This window comes from Ranitomeya imitator, chromosome 2, assembly GCF_032444005.1.
Source record: "Ranitomeya imitator isolate aRanImi1 chromosome 2, aRanImi1.pri, whole genome shotgun sequence".
Lineage (NCBI taxonomy): Eukaryota > Metazoa > Chordata > Amphibia > Anura > Dendrobatidae > Ranitomeya > Ranitomeya imitator.
Genome location: NC_091283.1, coordinates 738,499,941 through 738,527,299, shown reverse-complemented (window position 1 = coordinate 738,527,299; position 27,359 = coordinate 738,499,941). Strand labels below are relative to the sequence as shown.

At 42.0% G+C, this 27,359-nt stretch overlaps 1 protein-coding gene across 1 annotated transcript in view; it reads right to left on the bottom strand.

Moving 5' to 3' along the window:
• Positions 1-27,359, bottom strand: part of CDH23 (cadherin related 23) — a 1,839,731-nt gene that overhangs the window by 16,181 nt on the left and 1,796,191 nt on the right. Inside the window, exons 60-67 of the mRNA XM_069753216.1 lie at positions 22,523-22,620; positions 22,046-22,166; positions 21,090-21,169; positions 20,495-20,535; positions 19,260-19,320; positions 12,486-12,615; positions 11,973-12,095; positions 964-1,077 (exon numbers count right to left, since the gene is read on the bottom strand). Coding sequence (XP_069609317.1) covers positions 964-1,077; positions 11,973-12,095; positions 12,486-12,615; positions 19,260-19,320; positions 20,495-20,535; positions 21,090-21,169; positions 22,046-22,166; positions 22,523-22,620 — 768 coding nt within the window. The remainder of the gene's footprint in view (positions 1-963; positions 1,078-11,972; positions 12,096-12,485; positions 12,616-19,259; positions 19,321-20,494; positions 20,536-21,089; positions 21,170-22,045; positions 22,167-22,522; positions 22,621-27,359) is intronic.

Genomic DNA, 27,359 nt, shown 5'->3' with positions numbered 1-27,359 from the left:
CCTGTCTGTATACTCTTTTACTTCCTCCCCTGCCCAGGAGCTGTGTTATGATCAGACCATGTCCCTGTACGGTCAGACACAGCCATTACACAGTACATAGCAGGGACACATTTATAAGATTATATCGGCACAGGAACATTTTATCTCATCCAGTTGTGTAACTTATTTTTATTCCAAGATCTATTGATTAAAACTCTTTAAAACATGCCACTGATTGGTGGAATTTTGGGTCCTTGGGTCACTTACTAATTCCTCAAAAAACTGCTATGTGGTGCTCCCCACTGGCAGACAAGTAAGGACCCCTGTGCAACAGTATATGGACACTTTGCAGCCCAATAGCTATTCATGATGTCCAATTCCACCTGCTGCGCTGGTCTATCTTTTGTGCCCCTGGTGATCACTACTGAAAGCAGCAGTACCGATTGCTTAAGCATGCACATAGAAGAGTTTGAGCTCAGTAAAAGCATTTTCAGCCTGTGTACAGAGTGGATTACTATCTCATACCCTTTCTTTGGTGCCCATCGATCAGCAATGGTATAAATACGTAAAGCATATTAAAAAATAAATATTTACCTTTTAATTATCCCAATATATTTAGTGTTATTTTTGCCACTCGACTAAGTAAATTTATTAAAAAGTAAATTTGCTATTAGAAATTATTATACATGATACATGTATATAGGAGTTGGGAGTCGGATTCAGGAAAAATATATAGCTAGAAGTTTGACTTACCTGCTCCACGGTCCTGCTTTTCATAGCTTACAGTCATGCAACTTTGCTAATAATTATTACTCCAAGTATATTAGAACATGGACGCAAACAGGAAAACATAGCACAGCATGTATCAGAACAAGACCAAGGCACGATCAGAGTATGAGACAGGAAACACACCATGCATACCCTGTTCCCACCAAAGCAAAGAACCAGGCGTCAATGCCTGCACACCACTGCAAGACAATCTACCTCTGTGACCGAGGACTGGTCGCCAGTGCTGGTGGTGGCTTTATGAACCATTCTCTGTGCTAATAACTTTTTCAGTCTCATATAATCATCCAGCACTACTTTCAGCACGGATCCCTGTGTGAGGATGTTGAGTAACATTGTCATATATTATGCAGGCTGAGAAGATCAACATACTGTGATCATGGAGACTTTTTTCAACATATGCAATTATTGACAATAACGTTTCAAATTCAGAGTGAATGTACATGTTGCTTAGGAGTATGCAAAAAAAAAAAGGGTTGTACCATTGTTACTGAAAATGTTGTTAAAAGGGCTCCGTCTGTAAAAACAATTCTGTAAGAAAGGATGCACGCCTTCACTGATCCATCACTGCCCTTTTTCAAACACCTATCTGGTATCTGCTAGCATCTACTTTCTGGTCCCTTCCCAGCAGAGGAAGCTGAGCCAATGATTTGTGTTATGTTTGCTAATGACAGGTGTTATGAAGGCAATCCAGAAACATAGTGCGCTTAGCGATCAGAGCGCACACAGTGATCTGACAAATACCCAAAAATACAAGAACGAGCTCTGAGACGTGGAAACTCTGTAGACTGCACACCTGATCCTATCCTAAACACAACTAAAAGCGGCTGTGGATTGCGCCTAACAACTACCTAGGCAACTCGGCACAGCCTAAGAAACTAGCTAGCCTGAAGATAGAAAAATAGGCCTGACTTGCCCCAGAGAAATTCCCCAAAGGAAAAGGCAGCCCCCCACATATAATGACTGTGAGTAAGATGAAAAGACAAAACGTAGGGATGAAATAGATTCAGCAAAGTGGGGCCCGATATTCTAGGACAGAGCGAGGACAGTAAAGCGAACTTTGCAGTCTACAAAAAACCCTAAAGCAAAACCACGCAAAGGGGGCAAAAAAAACCCACCGTGCCGAACTAACGGCACAGCGGTACACCCTTTGCGTCTCAGAGCTTCCAGCAAAACAAAAGACAAGCTGGACAGAAAAAAAGCAACAAAAAAAACAAAAGGCACTTAGCTATACAGAGCAGCAGGTCACAGGAACAATCAGGAGAAGCTCAGATCCAACACTGAAACATTGACAAGGAGCAAGGATAGCAGCATCAGGCGGAGTTAAGTAATGAAGCAGTTAACGAGCTCACCAGAACACCTGAGGGAGGAAGCTCAGAAGCTGCAGTACCACTTGTGACCACAGGAGTGAATTCAGCCACAGAATTCACAACAGTACCCCCCCCTTGAGGAGTGGTCACCGAACCCTCACCAGAGCCCCCAGGCCGACCAGGATGAGCCGCATGAAAGGCACGAACAAGATCGGAAGCATGAACATCAGAGGCAAAAACCCAGGAATTATCTTCCTGAGCATAACCCTTCCATTTAACCAGATACTGGAGTTTCCGTCTAGAAACACGAGAATCCAAAATCTTCTCCACAATATACTCCAATTCCCCCTCCACCAAAACCGGGGCAGGAGGCTCAACAGATGGAACCATAGGTGCCACGTATCTCCGCAACAACGACCTATGGAATACATTATGTATGGAAAAGGAGTCTGGGAGGGTCAAACGAAAAGACACAGGATTGAGAACCTCAGAAATCCTATACAGACCAATAAAACGAGGTTTAAATTTAGGAGAGGAAACCTTCATAGGAATATGACGAGAAGATAACCAAACCAGATCCCCAACACGAAGTCGGGGACCCACACGGCGTCTGCGATTAGCGAAAAGTTGAGCTTTCTCCTGGGACAAGATCAAATTGTCCAGTACCTGAGTCCAGATCTGCTGCAACCTATCCACCACAGAATCCACACCAGGACAGTCCGAAGACTGGCTCAGATAAACCCGGAGAGTCGGGCACAAAACTCCTAGACAGAGCATCCGCCTTCACATTTTTAGAGCCCGGAAGGTACGAAATCACAAAGTCGAAGCGGGCAAAAAATAACGACCAACGGGCCTGTCTAGGATTCAAGCGCTTGGCAGACTCGAGATAAGTCAAGTTCTTATGATCAGTCAATACCACCACGCGATGCTTAGCTCCTTCAAGCCAATGACGCCACTTCTCGAATGCCCACTTCATGGCCAGCAACTCTCGATTGCCCACATCATAATTACGCTCAGCGGGCGAAAACTTCCTGGAAAAGAAAGCACATGGTTTCATCACTGAGCAATCAGAACCTCTCTGTGACAAAACCGCCCCTGCTCCAATCTCAGAAGCATCAACCTCGACCTGGAACGGAAGAGAAACATCTGGCTGACACAACACAGGGGCAGAACAAAAACGACGCTTCAACTCCTGAAAAGCTTCCACAGCAGCAGAAGACCAATTAACCAAATCAGCACCCTTCTTGGTCAAATCGGTCAATGGTTTGGCAATGCTAGAAAAATTACAGATGAAGCGACGATAAAAATTAGCAAAGCCCAGGAACTTTTGCAGACTTTTCAGAGATGTCGGCTGAATCCAATCCTGGATGGCTTGGACCTTAACTGGATCCATCTCGATAGTAGAAGGGGTAAAGATGAACCCTAAAAATGAAACTTTCTGCACACCGAAGAGACACTTTGATCCCTTCACAAACAAAGAGTTAGCACGCAGGACCTGAAAAACCATTCTGACCTGCTTCACATGAGACTCCCAATCATCTGAGAAGATCAAAATGTCATCCAAGTAAACAATCAGGAATTTATCCAGATACTCACGGAAGATGTCATGCATAAAAGACTGAAACACAGATGGAGCATTGGCAAGTCCGAACGGCATCACTAGATACTCAAAATGACCCTCGGGCGTATTGAATGCAGTTTTCCATTCATCTCCTTGCCTGATTCTCACCAGATTATACGCACCACGAAGATCTATCTTAGTGAACCAACTAGCCACCTTAATCCGAGCAAACAAGTCAGATAACAATGGCAAGGGATACTGAAATTTAACAGTGATCTTATTAAGAAGGCGGTAATCAATACACGGTCTCAGCGAACCATCCTTCTTGGCTACAAAAAAGAACCCTGCTCCCAGTGGTGATGACGATGGGCGAATATGTCCCTTCTCCAGGGATTCCTTCACATAACTGCGCATAGTGGCGTGTTCGGGCACGGATAAATTAAATAATCGACCTTTAGGGAATTTACTACCAGGAATCAAATTGATAGCACAATCACAATCCCTATGCGGAGGTAGAGCATCGGACTTGGGCTCTTCAAATACATCCTGATAATCAGACAAGAACTCTGGGACCTCAGAAGGGGTGGATGACGAAATCGACAAAAATGGAACATCACCATGTACCCCCTGACAACCCCAGCTGGATACCGACATGGAATTCCAATCCAATACTGGATTATGGGTTTGTAGCCATGGCAACCCCAACACGACCACATCATGCAGATTATGCAACACCAGAAAGCGAATAACTTCCTGATGTGCAGGAGCCATGCACATGGTCAGCTGGGCCCAGTATTGAGGTTTATTCTTGGCCAAAGGTGTAGCATCAATTCCTCTCAATGGAATAGGACACCGCAAAGGCTCCAAGAAAAACCCACAACGTTTAGCATAATCCAAATCCATCAGATTCAGGGCAGCGCCCGAATCCACAAACGCATTGACAGAAAACGACGACAAAGAGCATATCAAGGTAATGGACAGAAGGAATTTGGACTATACAGTACCAATGACGGCAGACCTAGCGGACCGCTTAGTGCGCTTAGGACAATCAGAAATAGCATGAGTGGAATCACCACAGTAGAAACACAGACCATTCAGACGTCTGTATTCCTGCCGTTCAACTCTAGTCATAGTCCTATCGCACTGCATAGGCTCAGGTTTAACCTCAGGCAGTACCGCCAAATGGTGCACAGATTTACGCTCGCGCAAGCGTCGACCGATCTGAATAGACAAAGACTCATTCAAACCAGCAGGCATAGGAAATCCCACCATGACATCCTTAAGAGCCTCAGAGAGACCCTTTCTGAACAAAGCTGCCAGCGCAGATTCATTCCACTGAGTGAGTACTGACCATTTCCTAAATTTCTGACAATATACTTCTATATCATCCTGACCCTGGCACAAAGCCAGCAAATTTTTCTCAGCCTGATCCACTGAATTAGGCTCATCGTACAGCAATCCGAGCGCCAGGAAAAACGCATCGACACTACTCAATGCAGGGTCTCCTGGCGCAAGAGAAAATGCCCAGTCTTGAGGGTCGCCGCGCAAAAAAGAAATAATAATCAAAACCTGTTGAATAGGATTACCAGAAGAATGAGGTTTCAAGGCCAGAAATAGCTTACAATTATTTTTGAAACTTAGAAACTTAGTTCTATCTCCAAAAAACAAATCAGGAATAGGAATTCTTGGTTCTAACATAGATTTCTGATCAATAGTATCTTGAATTTTTTGTACATTTATAACGAGATTATCCACTGAAGAGCACAGACCCTGAATATCCATGTCCACACCTGTGTCCAGAATCACCCAAATGTCTAGGGGAAAAAAAAAAGTGAACACAGAGCAGGAAAAAAAAAAAAAATGATGTCAGAACTTTTTCTTTCCCTCTATTGAGAATCATTATTTGGGGCTCCTTGTACTGTTATGTTTGCTAATGACAGGTGTTATGAAGGCAATCCAGAAACACAGTGCGCTTAGCGATCAGAGCGCACACAGTGATCTGACAAATACCCAAAAATACAAGAACGAGCTCTGAGACGTGGAAACTCTGTAGACTGCACACCTGATCCTATCCTAAACACAACTAAAAGCGGCTGTGGATTGCGCCTAACAACTACCTAGGCAACTCGGCACAGCCTAAGAAACTAGCTAGCCTGAAGATAGAAAAATAGGCCTGACTTGCCCCAGAGAAATTCCCCAAAGGAAAAGGCAGCCCCCCACATATAATGACTGTGAGTAAGATGAAAAGACAAAACGTAGGGATGAAATAGATTCAGCAAAGTGGGGCCCGATATTCTAGGACAGAGCGAGGACAGTAAAGCGAACTTTGCAGTCTACAAAAAACCCTAAAGCAAAACCACGCAAAGGGGGCAAAAAAAAACCACCGTGCCGAACTAACGGCACGGCGGTACACCCTTTGCGTCTCAGAGCTTCCAGCAAAACAAAAGACAAGCTGGACAGAAAAAAAGCAACAAAAAAAACAAAAGGCACTTAGCTATACAGAGCAGCAGGTCACAGGAACAATCAGGAGAAGCTCAGATCCAACACTGAAACATTGACAAGGAGCAAGGATAGCAGCATCAGGCGGAGTTAAGTAATGAAGCAGTTAATGAGCTCACCAGAACACCTGAGGGAGGAAGCTCAGAAGCTGCAGTACCACTTGTGACCACAGGAGTGAATTCAGCCACAGAATTCACAACAGATTTGCTGAGGTCGGTCACCGCTGCACTTAGCGGGCCCTGTTTATGTTTATACAGTTTTGTGGATACAGTTGTGTCCAGGAACGCTCTGCTGTTGTGAACATCCTGAACTCCAGACTATTACATTGCAATAAACTACCAGGTAGACTTCTGCTACTGCGGTTATATTTAGTGCGCGGAGGATTGCTTACACTGGATTCTTTATCCTTGAAGAGGCAGGGGCTAACTTATAAGGCCCACTTTTCCCCAATATACACTCTTAATTGGCCTAGTGATCTTTCATTTATTTAGAAGGGTGTCACAATTTCTTTATGAGGGTGTAGTCCCTGTTACAGGGCCCCTTTTCTTATTTAGGGCTCTTTAACTTGTACAAGGGTGTACAGCCCTGTACATTTCTATGCCAGATTATTCATCCTTTTGCCAGGTTTTCAGGGGGTTTCCCTTGAGGTATTGTTCTTTTCAAATGATGTTGCAAAATCTTTCATATTGATAGTCGCACTGTAAAGTAATTGGTTCTCTAACTTATATGGCATGATGATGGTAAAGGTATAAATGCGGTCAGCATATAGCAAACACAACCACTGTAAGATCAATCATTCTTTTCCATACTCTAACAAATAGATCCTACAGTGGTACTATCTCTCCAAACATGTCGGGAATATACAGTATTAGCCATCATGATAGAAAAAAGTAAAGTTAAAAGCCCAAGCACCTCAGTAAAAGCATCAAACTATAACTGCATCCAATTTGACAGATCACCACAAACAGACACGATGCGGTGTTCACATTGGAAGTGCGGTTCTCACCTTCCAGCTCTTGCTCTGGTTACTTCCAGAAAGGGTGGAGGAGCAACTTGTTAGTGTGGTTATCTACAAACTATTCTATTTACAACCTTTGCTTCTCCTTCCCTTTGCCTTATTATGCCTGAGGTTTCTAAGGTGTCTTTATTTCTTTTAGGCCGGGCTCACACTACAGCGTAATACGGATGAGTGCAATGCGATAAAAAATCGCATAGCACTCGGACCAATGTTAATCTATGGGGTAGCTCCCATCATCCGTTTTTTTCTCGTACGTATTATACTTGCGAGTGAAATTGCAGCATGCTGCGACTGTCCGCGTATCTCAGCCGAGAAACGCCAATGCAAGTCCTTGGGAGCGAAAAAAAAAAATTGCACAGCACACGGACCATGCGTGTGACTTGCAAGAAATTTTCAGGCATTGGGCAGGTGACAGGAAATTGTCTCAGCCATTATTTGCTCATTTTGCAAGTGTGTGAGAAAATCTCACCATACGGATGACATTCGGATGACACACGGATACTTTTTTGAGAAAAAAAACGCATCCTGGCATTGCACACGGATGTCATACGGATCACCATACGGAGAACATTTGTGCGATTCTCGGCAGACAAAATCGGACAGATTTTTTTATACATTGTGTTTGACTCCAGTCTTACAGTCATGTTTTGAATATTTTATTGTTCATAGATTGAAAGAAAACCCTTTTAATTTAGATGACAAGCCATCACAAAGAGAGATTAAAAGATTGTCTGTGATGCCAACAGTAAAGGCCAGATTAATTTTCTGTAGGTTACTATGCAGGTTCGGTTACATATTTGATAGCACAAATGGGAAGAAAAAGAGAGAAGTTCAAACAGAAATGATCTACTTCCTGTATTAAATCATTCCTGTATGACTATGTGTCAGATATTTGTCAATTCTGTAATACTCCTCCTGAGCCATCATCTTTAAGAAAGAAAGCCAAAGGTTCCTCCCTATGGTTAGGATCACAGATGACATCGTCCAAAAATAAGGAGAAAAGATCTAAACTTAATTTAGGCAAATCAAAAATTAAACTAGATTTCTAAATCTCCTCTGACTCAGAATTTGACTCTCAGGGAGAGATTGGTTCATGTGACTCAAAACCATTAGCATCAAAAGACAATTTCTTTTTAAAACAGGATAACACTGACGAGATTATCAAGACAATCAAAAACTACTACTAGACTAAGGATGGTTCTTCTCATGAAAATAGAGAAAGACATTTTTATTTTACAAGACAAAAAATATGTGATTATACTCATCCAGTGTTAAACTAGAAGTTTGAAGTTAAATGGAAGAAGCATAAAGCAATGGATCTGTGGGAATGGTTTAAGGCGGTCCATCACACTGACCCTACTGAGTCTGAGTGAAACATGCCAGGAAAAAATGATCCTGTAGTTCTATAAAGATCTAGTCATTATTTTCAAGCCAATGACTAATTATTCTTCTACATTAACCTCACTTTTTAAAGCATCTATTAAGCAGTTTCAGTGAACTAAACATTATGGATTTAGGTAAAAACACTCAGTATGGAGTACCTCAGGAGGTTCTCTTTGAACAAGTTTCTAGCCCTTAACCCCTTCATGACCTTGGGATTTTTCGTTTTTCCGTGTTCGTTTTTCACTCCCCTTCTTCCCAGAGCGATAACTTTTTTATTTTTCCGTCAATTTGGCCATGTGAGGGCTTATTTTTTGCGGGACGAGTTGTACTTTTGAACGACATCATTGGTTTTAGCATGTCGTGTACTAGAAAACGGGAAAAAAAATTCCAAGTGCGGTGAAATTGCAAAAAAAAAGTCCAATCCCACACTTGTTTTTTGTTTGGCTTTTTTGCTAGGTTCACTAAATGCTAAAACTGACCAGCCATTATGATTCTCTAGGTCATTACGAGTTCATAGACACCTAACATGACTAGGTTATTTTTTATCTAAGTGGTGAAAAAAAATTCCAAACTTTGCTAAAATAAAAAAAAAAAAATTGCGCCATTTTCCGATACCCGTAGCGTCTCCATTTTTCGTGATCTGGGGTCGGTTGAGGGCTTATTTTTTGCGTGCCGAGATGACGTTTTTAATGATAGCATTTCGGTGCAGATACGTTCTTTTGATCGCCCGTTTTTGCATTTTAATGCAATATCGCGGCGACCCAAAAAAACGTAATTCTGGCGTTTTGAATTTTTTTCCCGCTACGCTGTTTAGCGATCAGGTTAATGTTTTTTTTAAGTTGATAGATCGGGCGATTCTGAGCGCGGCAATACCAAATATGCATAGATTTTATATTTTTTTTATTGATTTATTTTGATTGGGGCTTTTATATTTTTTTTATTTTTTTAACATTTTTTTCAGCTTTTTTTTTTTACTTTTGCCATGCTTCAATAGCCTCCATGGGAGTCTAGAAGCAGGCACAGCACGATCGCCTCTGCTACATAGCAGCGATCTGCTGTTCGCTGCTATGTAGCAGAAATGGAGGTGTGCTGTGAGCGCCGACCACAGGGTTGCGCTCACAGCCACCGGTGATCAGTAACCATAGAGGTCTCTAGGACCTCTATGGTTACCATCCTGATGCATCGCCGACCCCCGATCATGTGACGGGGGTCGGCGATGATGTCATTTCCGGCCGCCCGGCCGGATGCAGTAGTTAAATGCCGCTGTCTGCGTTTGACAGCGGCATTTACCTAGTTAATAGGTGTGGGCAGATCGCGATTCTGCCCACGCCTATTACGGGCACATGTCAGCTGTTCAAAACAGCTGACATGTCCCGGCTTTGGTGCGGGCTCACCGCGGAGCCCTGCATCAAAGCAGGGGATCTGACCTCGGACGTACTATCCCGTCCGAGGTCAGATAGGGGTTAAATTACAACGAACATGATATTCCCTAAGCTGTCCTCTCACTATTGAGGAGGACTAGGACAGACATGTTAGTGTATTAAAGGGAACCTGTCACCCCCAAAATCGAAGGTGAGCTAAGCCCACCTGCATCAGGGGCTTATCTACAGCATTCTGTAATGCTGTAGATAAGCCCCCAATGTATCCTAAAAGATGAGAATAAGAGGTTAGATTATACTCACCCAGGGGCGGTCCCGGTCTAGTTCTGGTCCGATGGGTGTCACGGTCCAGTTCAGGGCCTCCCATCTTCTTACAATGACGTCCTCTTCTTGTATTCACGCTGCGACTCCGGTGTAGGCGTACTTTGTCTGCCCTGTTGAGGGCAGAGCAAAGAACTGCAGTGCGCAGGTGCTGGGAAAGGTCCAAAGTACGCCTGCGCCAGAGCCACAGCATGAAAACAGGAAGAGGACGTCATCGTAAGAAGATGGGAGGCCCCGGACCAGACCGCGATGCCCATCGGACAAGACCAGGACCGGGACCGCCCCTAGGTGAGTAAAATCTAGCCTCTTTTTCTCATCTTTTTTTTTTTTTTTCTTTTTCTCATCTTTCAGGTAACATCGAGGGCTTATCTACAGCATTACAGAATGCTGTAGATAAGCCCCTGATGCTGGTGGGCTTAGCTCACCTTCGATTTTGGGGGTGACAGGTTCCCTTTAACATGTAAGACAGACAGGGATAACAGAAAACAACAAATATACAAAAACACTCACCAAAGATAGAAAGGTATATAAATAGGAATGTACCAACCAAATGGGAATAGGACAATGAGGAAAGCATACACTCAAAAAACAGCAGGCAACAATCTTCAGTAACAATAACAATCTCCAATTCATGACAATGTTTCCAAGGAAGTAGGAAGAAAAGCTTTCACAGGCAAGGAAGAGAAGGTCTGACCAGATTATATGGGGTGAGGAAATGACCAGGTCAGAAACAGCTGTGAGATGGAGATGCAAGTTTCTAACCAGCATAGAAAAGGTTGTTAACCTCTTTAGCACCAAATATTTTAATGGATCAGCTACTGTTAAGTTTGTGTATCTCAACTGTATCTATAAAGGATTGGGTCTTCTCCTTTTTTGAGAGCCCACTCTGCACGATCAATTTTAACTTCCTGAGGGTGCAGCAAGGCATCCATAAAACAGGCTCCTGGTCTTCACCCCTATGTCTATTCATCATAACAGGCCTATTGCACTTATGTAGTTAATGCAGCAATGACTAGATAATTTCTACCACTTTATTTTGCAATTTAAGTCCCTTTGGTGCTCCCGTGAATTCTAACATTTGTCTTAAAGGGAACCTGTCACCAGGTTATCCCCATGTAAAGTAGGGCCGGGACCTGTAAGCCCTCTGTTACAGAATACTGGAATGCTGTTTGTATGTCCCCAATACAATCTGCTTAATGCAAACAAGACCCTTTACTATACTCACCTACTCACACCCAAACTATATATATTTACATGTAGCTTGTTCAAAGACAAGGACAGAAATACATTTACATTTCTAGTCCGTTACTCTGTTACCAAGAAATCAGTGTTTGAATTGAAATGCAAATGAGACCGAGGTGCTGTTGGCATGTGGAAGATCTTTCTAAGCCTCTGTCACTCCAGCTCTACTCCTCACCTAGTGCCGCATTCTACTGCTTGATTGTTAGTCAAGTCAGAGGAGGCAGCACTATGTGGTGAATAGAGCTGGGGAAAGGAGAGGCTTGGGAAGGACTTCCACTCACCAAAATCACCTGAGCCTCATTTCCAAACACAGATTTCTCTATAATGGAGGAACAAACTGTCTAGCATAAGGTATTGCTGGACTTGTCTTTGAAAGTTCTACACGTGCGTATAAATTGTTTAAGGAGTGAAATTCTGATAGATTAAATTAATATCGGCTGAAAATAATTCAACTTATTTACATCACTGTTATAACACGGTCAATTTATACTCACCTTTATAGGTCCCTCACGCATAATCTGCCCCAGTTTTGCAATGTTATCATACTCTTGAATTGCTGCACGAAGGTAACGGTCATCTTCTGGTTTTGTAGCTGTTGGTTCACGGCCAAAAGTGCCCTAAAAATTGATGCAATTTTTTAAATGAAATAATAAAAATTGCTAAATTTGTTTAATTTAGGCTGGGGCTACATGGACTTTGGCCACGACACCTGTCTCCCCAAATTGCTATGTACAGCTAAAAACAAGTGAATAGGGTTACAATGGGACTCTGAGGATACTGGGACTGCAACAAGCAAGTCACACAAAAACCAACGTAATTGGACTTCTTGTGACTTGTGTCATCCCTTTCACTTGTGTTGTGATGTAGCAATGACTCCTACCGAACTTTGGCCTCACAACAGGTGTCATGGTTGATGTCATCACGTAGCCCCAGGCTTACATTGGGTATGGTAATATGGAATAAGATAGAAATGCCCAAATTTACAAGATCAAAGACCCTTTATTTACATGTGTTCTGGCTGGGCTGTTCCAAAGATCTGTAATGTCACTCAAGTTCTCTGGTAAATCATCCTCATGTTCTGCTTGTGCAGCCAACTCTAAATTTCTGCAGAATGGATCCAACCATACAGGGTTTGCACTACAAATACAAAGTTTAAAAAAGTTAAGTTATTTAGAGTCTATTAGCAGTGACTTGCACCAATAGGCTGAAGTATAGTGGGGCTACACAGATTTTCTCTTCGTCTAAAGTACACACTCATTACAAGAACAACCCACTAATTTCAAATATAAAGGGAGCCTGCCACCCCAAACCACAAATATGACTATTTAAACTTTTATATAATGAACCTGTAAAATCAAACCAGTAACATACATAGTAACAAAATAACATAGTACAGTAACATACCATATTTTTCGGAAAATAAGACGCTCCGGATTATAAGACGCACCCCAAATTTTGGGGAGAAAAAAAACAAAAAACGTTTTTTAATAAAACGGTGGTGCTTCTTATAATCTGTGCATCTTAACTGGTGGCTGCGGTGAAGCGGGGTCCCAGGGTCGCTGCTGGAGGAGACAAGAGTGGAGCGTTGCTGCAGGCCGCAGGCTAGGATGAGGGGGTGTTCAAATGTGAGGCGCGCCGCTTTGGGTGTTCGTTGCTGCGGGGGCTATGCCGACATTTTGTGAAAGCCCAGAGTCCCCGCAGTTACATGGTTTCCTATGTATTGGACTCTGGGAAAATTGCTGCCGGGGGCGGCGCATGCGTAGACTGAGATCTTGGCACCAAGATCTTGGGAGATGAGATCTCAGCGCTGAGATCTCATCTCTTCATTTTTGAAACATCTCTGCTTAATATTTTAAACATAATTTTTTTTGTTAAGAAGTTAGAAGGGTCCAAAATTGATCAGCAATTTCTAATTTTTCCCCCAAAATTTACAAAACCAATTTTTTTAGGGACCACATCACATTTGAAGTGACTTTGGGGGCCTATATGACAGAAAATACCCAAAAGTGACACCATTCTGAAAACTGCACCTCTCAAGGTGTTCAAAACCACATTCAAGAAGTTGATTACCTCTTTAGGTGCTTGACGAGAACTTAAGCAATGTAAAAGGAAAAAAAATAGCATTTTCCCTTTATTTCATAGTGTACAATAACAAACATCCTTTTTTTCATAAAAATGTTACTTTGTCTCCATTGTTTTTACTTTCACAAGTGTAACAGGAAAAAGGGAACCGCAAAATTTGTTGTGCAATTTCTTCTGAGTACACCGATACCCCATTTGTGGGAGAAAACTACAATTCGGGCACAAAGAAATGGACCATGCTCCAAGCATAAACAAGACCAGAACCACCAAAACAGGGAATGATTACAAAAAGTATATATATTTTTTATTTAGAGACAATAGAAAGGCAATTAAAATAGACAAAGATAAAATATAAGAATGTAGTATATAATGTCACAACCTGACGAAGGAACAGAAGTTCCGAAACGCGCGTCGGGTGCACGGCATCAAGAGCTTAGTGATTCTCAGGTATATTCCCCCATTTTTATAGGTAAGTGACTTCTGGAAGCATCTGCATATAGCACTCCAATATAGCACTTTTTCTTCTATGAACTTTATACACTTTGTACAGGTTATTTGATTCCTTTTGCACCTTGTTTAATATTACAGGGCCTATTTGCACATTTCAAGCACTTCGCATACACTTTATGATACAGATTTTTTAACATTATCCCCCTTCTGATTGGTATGTGCAATATATAGTCTTGTGTGATGCTTATTTTGCCTTTAGGGGTATAATCTAATATATAAAGCTGAATGTGTGTGTGTATGTGTGTCCGGGATTGGCATCTGCACCGTCGCAGCTACAGCCACAAAATTTTGCACAGTCACACGTCTGGACCCCGAGAGCATCATAGGCTATGTTGTGAGGCAAAATTTTAACCCCGCGCGTTCCAATTCACCAAACAATTTTGCCCCTATCTACATAATGGGGAAAAAGTGAAAGGAAAAGTGTTGGAGGCAAATTGACAGCTGCCAGATGTGAACAAGGGGGACTTAAAGAGTGAGAGCGATGGCGCCAAAGAGTATATACCGATCAGTTGCTAAGGTGGGGCCCGACATGGGATACTCACCACACACAGGGATATGAACACACACACAAAATGCGCCACACACTACCACGTGCTTGAACACATATACCACCCTCAGCACACATTTCACCACACATACACCAACCTCACCACATAAAAGTTGAAACACAAAAGTCGACGCTCAAAACTCGCCACGCACAAAACTCACTACATGCAAAACTAGGCTCACGCAAAACTCACCACACGTGCAAAACTCACCTCATGGAAAACTCACCACATGCAAAACTTGCACACATGGAAAAATTGCCACATGCACAAAAGTTGCAACACATGCAAAAGTTGCCTCACACAAAACTTGCACATATTCAAAACGCACCACACATAAAACTCGCCATGCGCAAAACTCGCTGTTAGGGCTGGCGGAATGCACCGAGTAAATATAGAGATGTTATTTGGTGCGTTCGCAGCCCGGGGTCCACCGTGCAGGAAAAGAACCTGCTGCTGGCAAACAGCGGCACAATATGGCGGTAGAAGCGAACTCTGTTGCTTCACAGAGTCGCTATAAGGAAAGGACTGTGTCCTGTTAAACTCCACAGGAATACACAGTAACTGCTGAGCAGATAGCAGCTTGTGGTCACGCAGTCCAGGAGGCAAACATACAATCTCCTCACCGGAGGAGCCGGTATTCTAGTGGCTTATTTCAGCCGGGGCCCTGTAACCAAACACACAATCTCCTCACCGGAGGTGCCGGTATTCTAGTGGCTTATTTCAGCCGGGTCCCTGAATACACACAAGCGTGACCACACTGGCGCAAAACTCATGTCATGCATTGATACTAGCGCATGGCCGTGCGGCCATGCGAGCCTTATATAGCTGCAGCAAGTAAAAGACCTTCCTAGAAGGACCAATGAGAGACTGCCATACCTGAGCATGTGACCCTAGATCTCCACTGAGAGATCTTACCCTGGGCATGCTCAGTGTGTGAAAAGCAGGAGTTAGTCCTAGCAGCTATAGGACCTTCCTACCATGTGACCCTCGATCTCCACTGAGAGATCTTACTCAGGGCATGCTCAGAATGAGAAAAGCAGGACTTAGTCGCAGAAGCGTCTGCTCGCCGCTGCCCAGCACTGACTTCAATGGCAGAAGCAGGAAAGGCAGCAGTAACTCTTTGTACAGAGTGGGACTGAGCAAGACGCTTGGACTGACGTCTCCGCTGAGCAGGCTCAACTGCGGCAGGAGAGGAATGGGAGACCGCAGCGGAGATGGCCCGAGATTCCCCCTGTGCAGAGGCGGGAACTCGACCCCTAACACTCGCCATGCGCAAAACTTGCTGCACACAACTTGCTACACTAACCTGTCACATGCAACTCGACACACAAAAAGTTGCTACCCGCATGTCGCCACACAAAACTCATCTCACAAAAGTCGCTACATGCATGTCGCCACATGCAACTCATCACACCCAACTTGACACATGATACTCGCCCTAAAACACACACAAGTCTGGTATCCTTCAAAAATAAAAATCTGATTAATAAGCAGACAAACTACAAGAGCAACAAATGTACCATATAGGAAATACGGCAGCTGTCAATCACATGACCTGTCTATTACATGTATGTGTGAGCTAATATATACCGCCAGGGGGGAGGGCTTCCTGTTGGCTGGGCATTTATCAGGCTGCCAATTTAGCTTACAAATACTGAGGTAAAAATACTGACCAAATAACGTGTGAACGCGGTCTAATACAGGAGGAGATGACATACAGATATATACTATATACAGGGGAGATGACACACAGATATATACTATATACAGGAGAGATGACACATAGGTATATATTATATACAGGAGCAGATGACATACAGGTACGTACTATATACAGGAGAAGATGACACACAGATATATACTATATACAGGAGGAGATGACACACAGGTATATACTATATACAGGAGGAGATTACACAGAGGTATATACTATATACAGGGGAGATGACACACATATATACTATATACAAGAGGAGATGACACACAGATATATACTATATACAGGAGGAGATGACATACAGGTACATACTATATACAGGAGCAGATGACACACAGGTATATACTATATAAAATAGGAGATGACACATAGGTATATAGAGGAGGAGATGACATACAGCAGGTTCTGTATATACTATATACAAGGGAGATGACATACAGGTATATACTATATATAGGAGGAGATGACATACAGGTATATAGTATATACAGAAGAGATGACATACAGGTATATACTATATACAGGAGGAGATGACACATAGGTATATACAATATACAGAAGGAGATGACCTACAGCAGGTATATACTATTTACAGGGGAGATGACATACAGGTATATACTATATACAGGAGATGACATACAGGTGTATACTATATATAAGGGAGATGACAAACATGTATATACTGAGGGGAAAATGAGAGGTGTGAGGTGAAAATGGGGGGTGTGAGGTGAAAATGAAAAGGTGTGAGTGCAAAATGAGAGGAGTGAGGGAAAATAGTGGAGTGATCAGAAAATGACAGATGTGAGGTCAAAATGACAAGTGTTAGGGGGGAATGAGAGGAGTGAGGGGGAAAATGAGAGGTGGAAGGGAGTAAATGAGAGATGTGAGGGGGAAAATGAGAGACATGATGGGAAAATAAGAGAAGTGAGGTGCTATAACTAACCACAGATATTTTCTATGCCCAGGCAACGCCGGGCTCTTCAGCTAGTATATAATATAATTATACCTGCCGTACGCAATGATTGCATTTCTTTATATATGGAATTGAATTGATAATATGCTCTTGCGTACATCTTGATACGTGTACATATGCATTATATACTACATATTTATATTTTATCTTTGTATATTTGAATTGCCTTTCTATTGTGTCTAAATAAAAAATATATATACTTTTATAATTATTCCCTGTTTTGGTGGTTCTGGTCTTGTTTATGCTTGGAGCACGGTCCATATCCTTTTAGTGGTCTCCACTATATCTTCTACACATATGGTGTCTCTAGGGTATTTAACTACAATTTGAGCATATATGGTTTAAAAGAATTTGACATTTTAGATAATACCTTGGGTATCACTTGTGTGTTTAATTATTAATTCGGGCACACAGCAAGGCTCAGAAGAGAAGGAGCACCTTTGACTTTTTGAAGGAAAAAATAGCTGAAATCGAGCGCGAATGCCATGTCATGTTTGGAGAGCCCCTGGTGTGCCTAACCATTGCCCCCACAAGTGACCCCATTTTGGAAACTACACTCCTCAAGGATTTTATCGAGGGGTATAATGAGGAATTTGAACCCAAAGGTACTACACAGAATTTGATAACATTAGGTAATCATATTAAATATGTCATCCATAGTCTTCTCTACTTGAGTTTGCTTTGGATGCTCGCAAGTTTTTCAGTGACATGTTTGAGACCCTGCCCCGAATATTTCGCAGCTGTTAAACACCAAAAAAAACATGCAAAGATTACCCATGTATGACAGGCAATCTGTGCATTTTTTGGCTGTCTAACAGCCAAGAAACATATGGGTTGGACTTGAGCATGTTACTAGAGCACCCACGATAATCTATGTATATGCCAGCACCCCGATGCCAACTTGAATAGCGAGCATTTGCACTCAACACTAGTCTTCATATCATCATTTTTTTTTACTTTTGAAAAAAAAATAAATAAACCCAACTCTAAGTCCAACCCCAACCCTAACAATAATTTAATGTTTGTGCTTACGAGGCATTTTTTATTTCTATCATTTAGTGGTTAAATTTGAAGTGTTATTTAGGCAGTACTGCCCCAAGAATTGATATGTTGCATCTTTTTCTATGTGGAGAAAATAACAAAATGTGCACTATATGTGTGTTTTTCTATTAAATAAAAAAGAATCCTATTCAAAGAGTAGTTAAAGTGTTTTTTATGTGAATTTTGTAGAAAAATCTACTACAAAATTAAAAAAAAAAAGTTTACTTAAAGTTCCCTTTAGTTTTCAATCCACTTTTGGTGGGTTCCAGGCAAAATTTACCTGAATAAGACACTGTGTGCACATTGTCTTAGATTGCAATCCAAAGAATGGTAAAGTAGTACAGAATAGACTGAACACATTAAAAATAAAATAAAACATTGACTCTACTCATTTTTTCATCCGTTTCTTTTGACATTGACTGTTAGGATCGCTACTTTCAATAGGTGGCACTAGAGTTCTAGTCCTCTTCCTCTCTGAAGAGACAATTTGCATATTTCCCAGAGGAGTATTGCGGCTTTAAGTCTCCTCATCTCGGCATGCTTAACATGTCACTCTCCGCAAGGAGAAACGATACTTCTTGGATCCCAGTCAGACGCCTCTCACACAGTCAAATCAGATCACACACTTTGCACTGATGAGGGGCAGTACCCCGAAACACATTGTCTGTAAAGTGAGATTCTGGTTTGGCTGTTATCCTAAGTCATGTGACAAAGTTCATTAAAGGGTCGACATTGACTGTTAGGATTGCTAATTCCAATAGGTGGCAGTAGAGTTATAGTCCTCATCCTCTCTGAAGAGGCAATTTGCATATTTTATGGAGGAGAATTGTGGCTTTAAGTCTCCTCATCTCGGCATGCTTAACATGTCACTCTCCGCAAGCAGAAATTATACTTCTTGGATCTAACTCACCCTTCAAACGAGTATTTATTGGTATTGGGCATATCCAGGATATCCATAAATCCTCTATTTCCTGAAAAATAAGAATCTGATTAAGATGGCATTATACCGTACTATTGCATGGATTTATTTTTTATGTGGATTTACCGTATTTTTCGGACTGCAAGACGCACTTTTTCCCCCCCAAAAAGGGGGGAAAATGGGGGGCATGTCTAATAGTCGCAATGCAGGCTTACCGTGGCGGCAGAGGTGCGGTGGCAGAGGTGCGGCGGCAGAGGTGTGGCGGCAGAGGAGGCGCAGTAAGCAGGGTCCCTTTCTCCGGTGAGGTGATGCAGCAGCCCGGTAAGCAGCAGAGTCGGGTGAATCCTGTTGTTACCGGTGGTGGCGGCCATTTTCCTGAGGCCGCGCCTGCGCAGATGGAGCGCTCTGCTTCCTGGGGCTTCAGGAAAATGGCCACCGCGATCTCCATCTGCGCACGCGCGGCCTCCCGCGGCCATTTTCCTGAAGCCCCGGGAAGCAGAGCGCTTCATCTGCACACGTGCGGCCTCAGGAAGATGGCCGCCCCCACCGATAACAACAGGATTCACCCAGCTCTGCTGCTTACCGGGCTGCTGCATCACCTCACCGGAGAAAGGGACCCCGCTTACTGCGCCTCCTCTGCCGCCACACCTCTGCCGCCGCACCTCTGCCACCGCAGGATTCAACCGGCTCTGCTGCTTACCGAACTGCTGCATCACCATACTGGGGAAAGGGACCCCTCTCACGCCATACCTCTCACTGCGCCTCCTCATCCCAGCACCTCCTCATCCCAGCACCTCCTCATCCCAGCACCTCCCCACCTCTGCCGACACCATGCCTCCTGTGACCCTGCTCTGCCACCGCCAGCCCTCAGGTAAGATACTGTAAATTCGGACAATAAGACGGACCCCCATCTTATAAAAAATCTTTTTTTCTGCAATTTTCACCCCAAATTTGGGGTGCGCCTTATGGTCCGGTGCGTCTTATAGTCCGAAAAATACGGTATGTTTTAAACCCAAAAAAGTAAAGCTTCCCTGTATGCTCAACCAAGGGACATACATATACGACTACATCTGAAATTCAATATATAGAGCTGTACACAGTATAGAAGGAAAATGTATGAGAACGGCATGGTACTAGAACCATGGCACTTGCTTTAATTAGAAAAATATATTTGCTCCAGAAAAAGCACCTAACACCAACATATTAATAACATAAGTGGAACTTACCCGTTGATCCAGCCACTATTGCTTTCAACTTCCTTTTGTGTCTGTGAAATTCAGTAAAAAAGAGAAAATAAGTGAGTAGTTCCACTATATAGATAGCAATTTTTCAGCAAACGGAAACAAACTTTACTATACTATGGAATATTGAAAACAATTCTTTGTCACGTTATCAATGTACAGCATCATCACAGATTCATCCGAAAAGGAACACATCTCTTTATAAATCAGGGACAATTAGAAATGTCTGACTTTGAATTTATTTTTTTATGTCTCCACTGAGCAGCCTTACCTTTGTAGTGTTAACGTGGGTGACATGACATTATTAACTTTGTCATTTGCTAAATGATATTTAAAGTAAATTTATAGGCTGACAAAGACCGCTTTATAACCTGTGCAATTTCCATCATAATAGGACATACAATGAATAATACAAGGGGCCACAGCCACAAAGTTATCCATTTGGAAGTCCTACAAATAATAAACCAGGATCCCTTTGAGATATTCCTTATACATACATTTAAGAATACTTGATAATATTTTAGTACAATATTAGATAGTGTACGCTTTTAGAAAAAGAAGAATTTTGGGATATACTTACACAGTTCGATAGTACCAGTTCATAAAGATAAACAACATGGCAGCCAAGAACAGGAGGATAGCCAATATAATGATTGCCATCTGCAGAGACAATAAATATAAAATAATACAGCAAAGTCATATACAGTATGGTTGAGCAAGTATTTATGTATTTTATTTATTATGCATTGCGTATATAGCGCCATCATATTCCACAGCGCTTTACAGACATTATCATCACTGTCCTCATTGGGATTCACCATCTACATTCTCTATCAGTATGTCTTTGGCGTGTGGGAGGAAACCAGAGAACCCGGAGGCAACCAACTCAAACAGATGTTCCTTGGTGGGATTGGACCCAAGGGCTCCAGAGCTGCAAAGTTACAGTGCTAACCACTGAGCCACCATGTTGCCCTGAAGTAGCTGCAAGTCAAAGAACTTTTTTTCAAGAGGAATTATTTAGTAGAAAAGTTTTGGCATCTCACTCACATTTTTTTTCTACTACAGGTCATACAGAATTATTTCACTGGGTAAAGATTTTTTTTTAAGATTCCCATGAAGCTTATTGGGTCTCCACGATTATATGTCATGCTATGTGTAATCTAGAAAGAATGCGATGTACTCAAACTCAGATTAATTACACTGCGCCTTAATTCTCTAAAATATTTGAAAAGGAAGAGGAGGAAGGTGAGAGAGGAAGCAGACAAAGAGGAGAGAGGAAGAAGAGAGAGATGGAGAAGAGGAAGAAGAGAGAGGGGAAGTAGATGAAGATAGATGAAGAAGAAATAATGATATCCATAAGCATTCACAATGCAATCTCAACCATTTGAATACCGTATGCCTGATATTTATACAGATTTGGGGCACAGTAAATGATGAATATGCTATGCATAATGGAGTTATTTAGAAGAAATAGCTCAAAATCACAGTAATATATGGCTATTATACTAATACTATACAATAATATTAGGACTGTACCTGTAAAGCAGACAGGTCCTCTGGAGCACTGGCAGCAGTGGCTGGTTGCACATCCATAACATTGTAGTTGCGAAACAGATTACGTAATTGTTCTTTATTTTCATCAATCATCTGTATAACCCTTGAAGAGAACATGATTTGTACTTACTAAATAATAACTGTAATGTACTTCATGAAAAAAAAAACAGCAATTTTGTTCTCTACTGCTCACATTAATATATCTACATTTATAGATATGATATTGGCACTTTCAGTAGGTTGTTTGGGATATAGAAAAAAACTTGTATTTATTCTTAAGTAACATATTGGAACATATGGGCAGTATACACATTATAAAAGTCCATCCTGCTTTATCTTATTATCCAGAATAAAATGAAATACAAAATGAACTATACTAATAGCAAAGCAATAAGAAAGTATGTAATGTGAAGAAAAACAAAAAATGTGGAAAAAATACAGCACGTCTTAATGACCTACCGTTCAACATCAAGAATCCTGTTAGTGTCGCGGTTTACCACATGTATCAGCATGTCGGTCTGTGCAAAATTCACTCGGCCTTTTTTATCTACATGGAACTATAGAAAAATATAATTGTTAAATTAGGCATAAAGTAACAAAATGACTTCTTAGGAAAAGTGCCCTTGTTGCTTTAGAAATCAAGGGTCATTTTTTTGTGTCACAGTACAGAAAATAAAAGACAAACTGGTGGCTATAGACAATGTTTTTAAAATTCATGAAAGAGAAGATTTTATTAAGCAAATTATTTCCTAACCAGTTATATGGATATGTACTCATTTTTATTTAAATATTCCAATTTAAAGTTATGGAAGCTGGAAATATATGAAACTACATAAGTGCGAACAATATGGGAGCAATAAAAGAGAAATGTTCAAACCAACAGAAAACCTTAGCAACCACTATGGTAGGTAGGTATTGGACTCAATCTAGGACTGACTACCACTCATTACATAAATCTGTTCATAGCTGTTACCCTTCGCTTTGGAAGCAAAGTCTTTTTATTGTTTTCTCTTTTGGATTTAAACCTTTAAGGACCAAGCCACATTGTGCATTAATGACAGAGCCTCATTTTCCAAACCTGAATAGTGTCACTTTATGGAAAAAGAGTTTAAGTACCATGTAAAATGTTAGAAATTTTTTTCTATCTACTGGCTAACACGGTACCAAGATATATATCTTTCATGTAAAATGTTAACATTAATCTTTATTATATAATTTTAAAAACCGAATTGAATCATAATAAAATACAAGTAATAAAAACAAGTGCCAAAACAGAGGCTGCAATACCATATGACAGTCTAGGGAGACCGTGTAACATCTTGTGCCCTGAATGAAATCCAATTGAATGTCCATTGAATTAGTATACAAATAAGGTGCTTTCAAATATAAAGTGCTGCTACACAGCGTGCATATAAGATACAGTACAGATGTAGTTGTAGGACTTACATAGGAGGACAAGGTATGATGCCGATGCTCCCGCCACCCCAACACGTGTTTCGTGAAGGTCACTTCCTCAGGAGGCGTGACGCAGCTTCTATTTTGGCACCTGTATATTTTATTATGATTAATTTCTGTTTTAAATATTATGTAATAAAGATTAATGTTTACATTTTACATGGTACTTAAACTCTTTTTCCATTCATGAGTGTATCAATCGAAAGTTCTAGAGTTACGTACACTTTTTGCAAATTTGGGTATTCTTTGTTATTAGTGTCACTTTCTGTAGTAATAAGGGATGAGCGAGCACTAAAATGCTTGCAACCACCGAAATGTAACACAAAGCATGTAACACTCTATGGATAGCAAATTCAATCCAGAACATTTTTTGAATGCTTTTTTGGAGTGTTACATACCATCGAAATGTGAAACAAATCACATAATACTATTTGAAGGACAAATTGAATCCGGAAAAAAATTGAATGCTTTTTTTGAATGTTACATACCACCAAAATGAGAGTGTTATATATCACCGACATGTAACACAAAGAACATAATCCTCTATGGATGACAAATTAAATCTCGAAAAAAATTTTAACGCTTTTTTGGAGTGTTATGTACCACTGAAATGCAACACAAAGAATGTAGTACTCTATGGAAAATAAATTAAATCCAAAAAATTTTGGGAAGCTTTTTTGGAGTGTTATATACCGCCGTAATGTAAGGATAATGTATGGATGACAATGTCAGTTTTTTCAACCCCCCAAAAAAGAATGTGGTCAGATGCAGCAGCTATATATTTAACAAAGAACTGCAAAATCCTAAGCCCTACCTTGAAGTTGTATTTTGCCATTCTCCCTTCTCCTGCAGCTGTACCAATGCTAAATGCAGAACGTATCTGATAAAAACAACAAAGCATAAGATTGGCCCTAAAGGTACCATCACATTAAGCGACGCTGCAGCGATCTAGACAACGATCCCGATCACTGCAGCATCGCTGTGTGGTCGCTGGAGAGCTGTCACACAGACAGCTCTCCAGCGACCAACGATACCGGTCCCTGGGTAACCAGGGTAAACATCGGGTTACTAAGCGTAGGGCCGTGCTTAGTAACCCGATGTTTACCCTGGTTACCAGCGTAAACGTAAAAAAAAAAAAAAAACACTACATACTTACCTTCCGTGTCTGTCCCCCGGCGCTGTGCTTCTCTGCACTGACTGAGCGCCAGCCGGAAAGCACAGTGGTGACGTCACCGCTGTGCTCTGCTTTCCGGCTGGCCGGCGCTCACAGTGCAGAGAAGAACAGCGCCGGAGGACAGACAGCGGAAGGTAAGTATGTAGTGTTTGTTTTTTTTTACGTTTACGCTGGTAACCAGGGTAAACATTGGGTTACTAAGCGCAGCCCTGCGCTTAGTAACCCGATGTTTACCCTGGTTACCAGTGAAGACATCGCTGAATCGGCGTCACACACGCCGATTCAGCGATGTCTGCAGGGGGTCCAGCGACGAAATAAAGTGCTGGACTTTCTGCTCCGACCAACGATGGCACAGCAGGATCCAGATCGCTGCTGCCTGTCAAACTGAACGATATCGCTAGCCAGGATGCTGCAACGTCACGGATCGCTAGCGAAATCGTTCAGTTTGACGGTACCTTTAGAAGGACTGTTAGTATCAGCACCAGTATCAACACTAGACGACTCCATTTAGTTAAACTGTAAAAACACAGGCCTGGATAACTGCCTGGCCTGGTGAATATGCAAATTGCCTCTTCTGAGAAAAAGAGGACTTAAACTCTATAGCACCACCTGTTGGAAGTAGCGATGCTACAAGTCACAATCAACCCTTTAACGAGTCGTACAATATGACTTAGGATAAAAGCCAAATTAGTATCTCTATTCGCAGACACGGTGTTTCGGGCTGTTGGCCCTCGTCAGTGCGACGCATGAGAACTGATCTGGATAGGTGAGAAGCTCTGGACTGGGGTCTAAGGGATAAGGTTTCTCCTTATGGAGAGTGACATACCATCTCTGGATTGTCAAGGTAAGGAAACTTATTCGCCATGCAATGCTCCTCTGGGAAATATAATATGCAAATTGCCTCTTCAGAGAAATAGAGGACTTAAACTCTATAGCGCCACCTGTTGGAAGTAGCGATCCTACAAGTCACAATCAACCCTTTAACGAGTCATACAATATGACTTCCAACAGGTGGTGCTATAGAGTTTAAGTCCTCTTTTTCTCTGAAGAGGCAATTTGCATATTATATTTCCCAGAGGAGCATTGCATGGCGAATAAGCCTCCTTACCTTGACAAGCCAGAGATGGTATGTCACTCTCCACAAGGAGAAATGTTACCCCTTAGACCCCTGGCCTGGTGAAAACAGTTTTTAGGGTGGAGTCAATGATCAGCAAACAAGGGATGCTTGTTCCAAATTTTCTTCTTGTATAAATGTGCAAAATATTTGTCACATTCCAAACACCTGCATCCCACACTGTAACTTTGTGTACATGCATTTTTTAATGGATAAAAAAATTTCTGAACACAACTGACATTGCAGATTTTAAAATCTACACTGCATGTCAATTTACAAGTGATAGAAAAAAACCTGTAATGTGTACACATTGGGTCAGGAGACCCGTGGACAAGTGCGTGATCGGACTGTGTAACATGGATGTGTGAAAACGGTATAATTTTATTTTTATGGATAATATTTATGCCTGTGATAGTCTATGGAGTCATTCACATGTCCGTGATTTTTTGCAGACGGAGTATGAGTAGTCTGCATTAAATTGAGGAGATATGTTCAATTTTATTCCGAGTGTCAGATCAAAATTGGCAATGTGAGTCTAATCGTTTGTGAAAAAAATCTGAGTGCAGTCCGATTTTCACAGACTGTCACATAAGAGACATAAGAAAGGTGGAGAATTTTTTTTTTCTTCACGTTCGAGGAAAACGTCCGGCACTTGGATCAAATTCTGATCAAAATAATCAGTCCATTTTCCTCATACATGAGAAAACTGGATGTCTGAATAAAACCTTAGACACAGGAGTGTTGTTTGGAAGTGAAATGAGGGCACATCAGTCTTAGGCCGACGTCACACTAGCGAGTTTTACGGACGTATGAGCGCTAGTGTTGAGCGATACCGTCCGATACTTGAAAGTATCGGTATCGGATAGTATCGGCCGATACCCGAAAAATATCGGGTATCGCCGATACCGATATCCGATACCAATACAAGTCAATGGGACATCAAGTATCGGAAGGTATTCTCATGGTTCCCAGGGTCTGAAGGAGAGGAAACTCTCCTTCAGGCCCTGGGATCCATAGGGATGTGTAAAATAAAGAATTAAAATAAAAAATATTGATATGCTCACCTCTCCGGCGGCCCCTGGACTTCACGCTGCTAACCGGGAGGCTTCTTTGTTTAAAATGCGCGCCTTTAGGACCTGGGAATGACGTCCCGGGTTCTGATTGGTCGCGTGCCGCCCATGTGACCGGCACGCGACCAATCAGAGGCCGCGACGTCATTCGCAGGTCCTCAATTCCTAGAATTAGCAGTTTTGTGAATGAGAATGACGTCCCGGCTTCTGATTGGCCGCGTGCCGGTCACATGGGCGGCACGCGGCCAATCAGAAGCCGCGACGTCATTCTCATTCACAAAACTGCTAATTCTAGGAATTGAGGACCTGCGAATGACGTCGCGGCCTCTGATTGGTCGCGTGCCGGTCACATGGGCGGCACGCGACCAATCAGAAGCCGGGACGTCATTCACCGGTCCGAAAGGCGCGCTTTTTAAACAAAGAAGCCTCCCGGATAGCAGCGTGAAGTCCAGGGGCCGCCGGAGAGGTGAGCATATCAATATT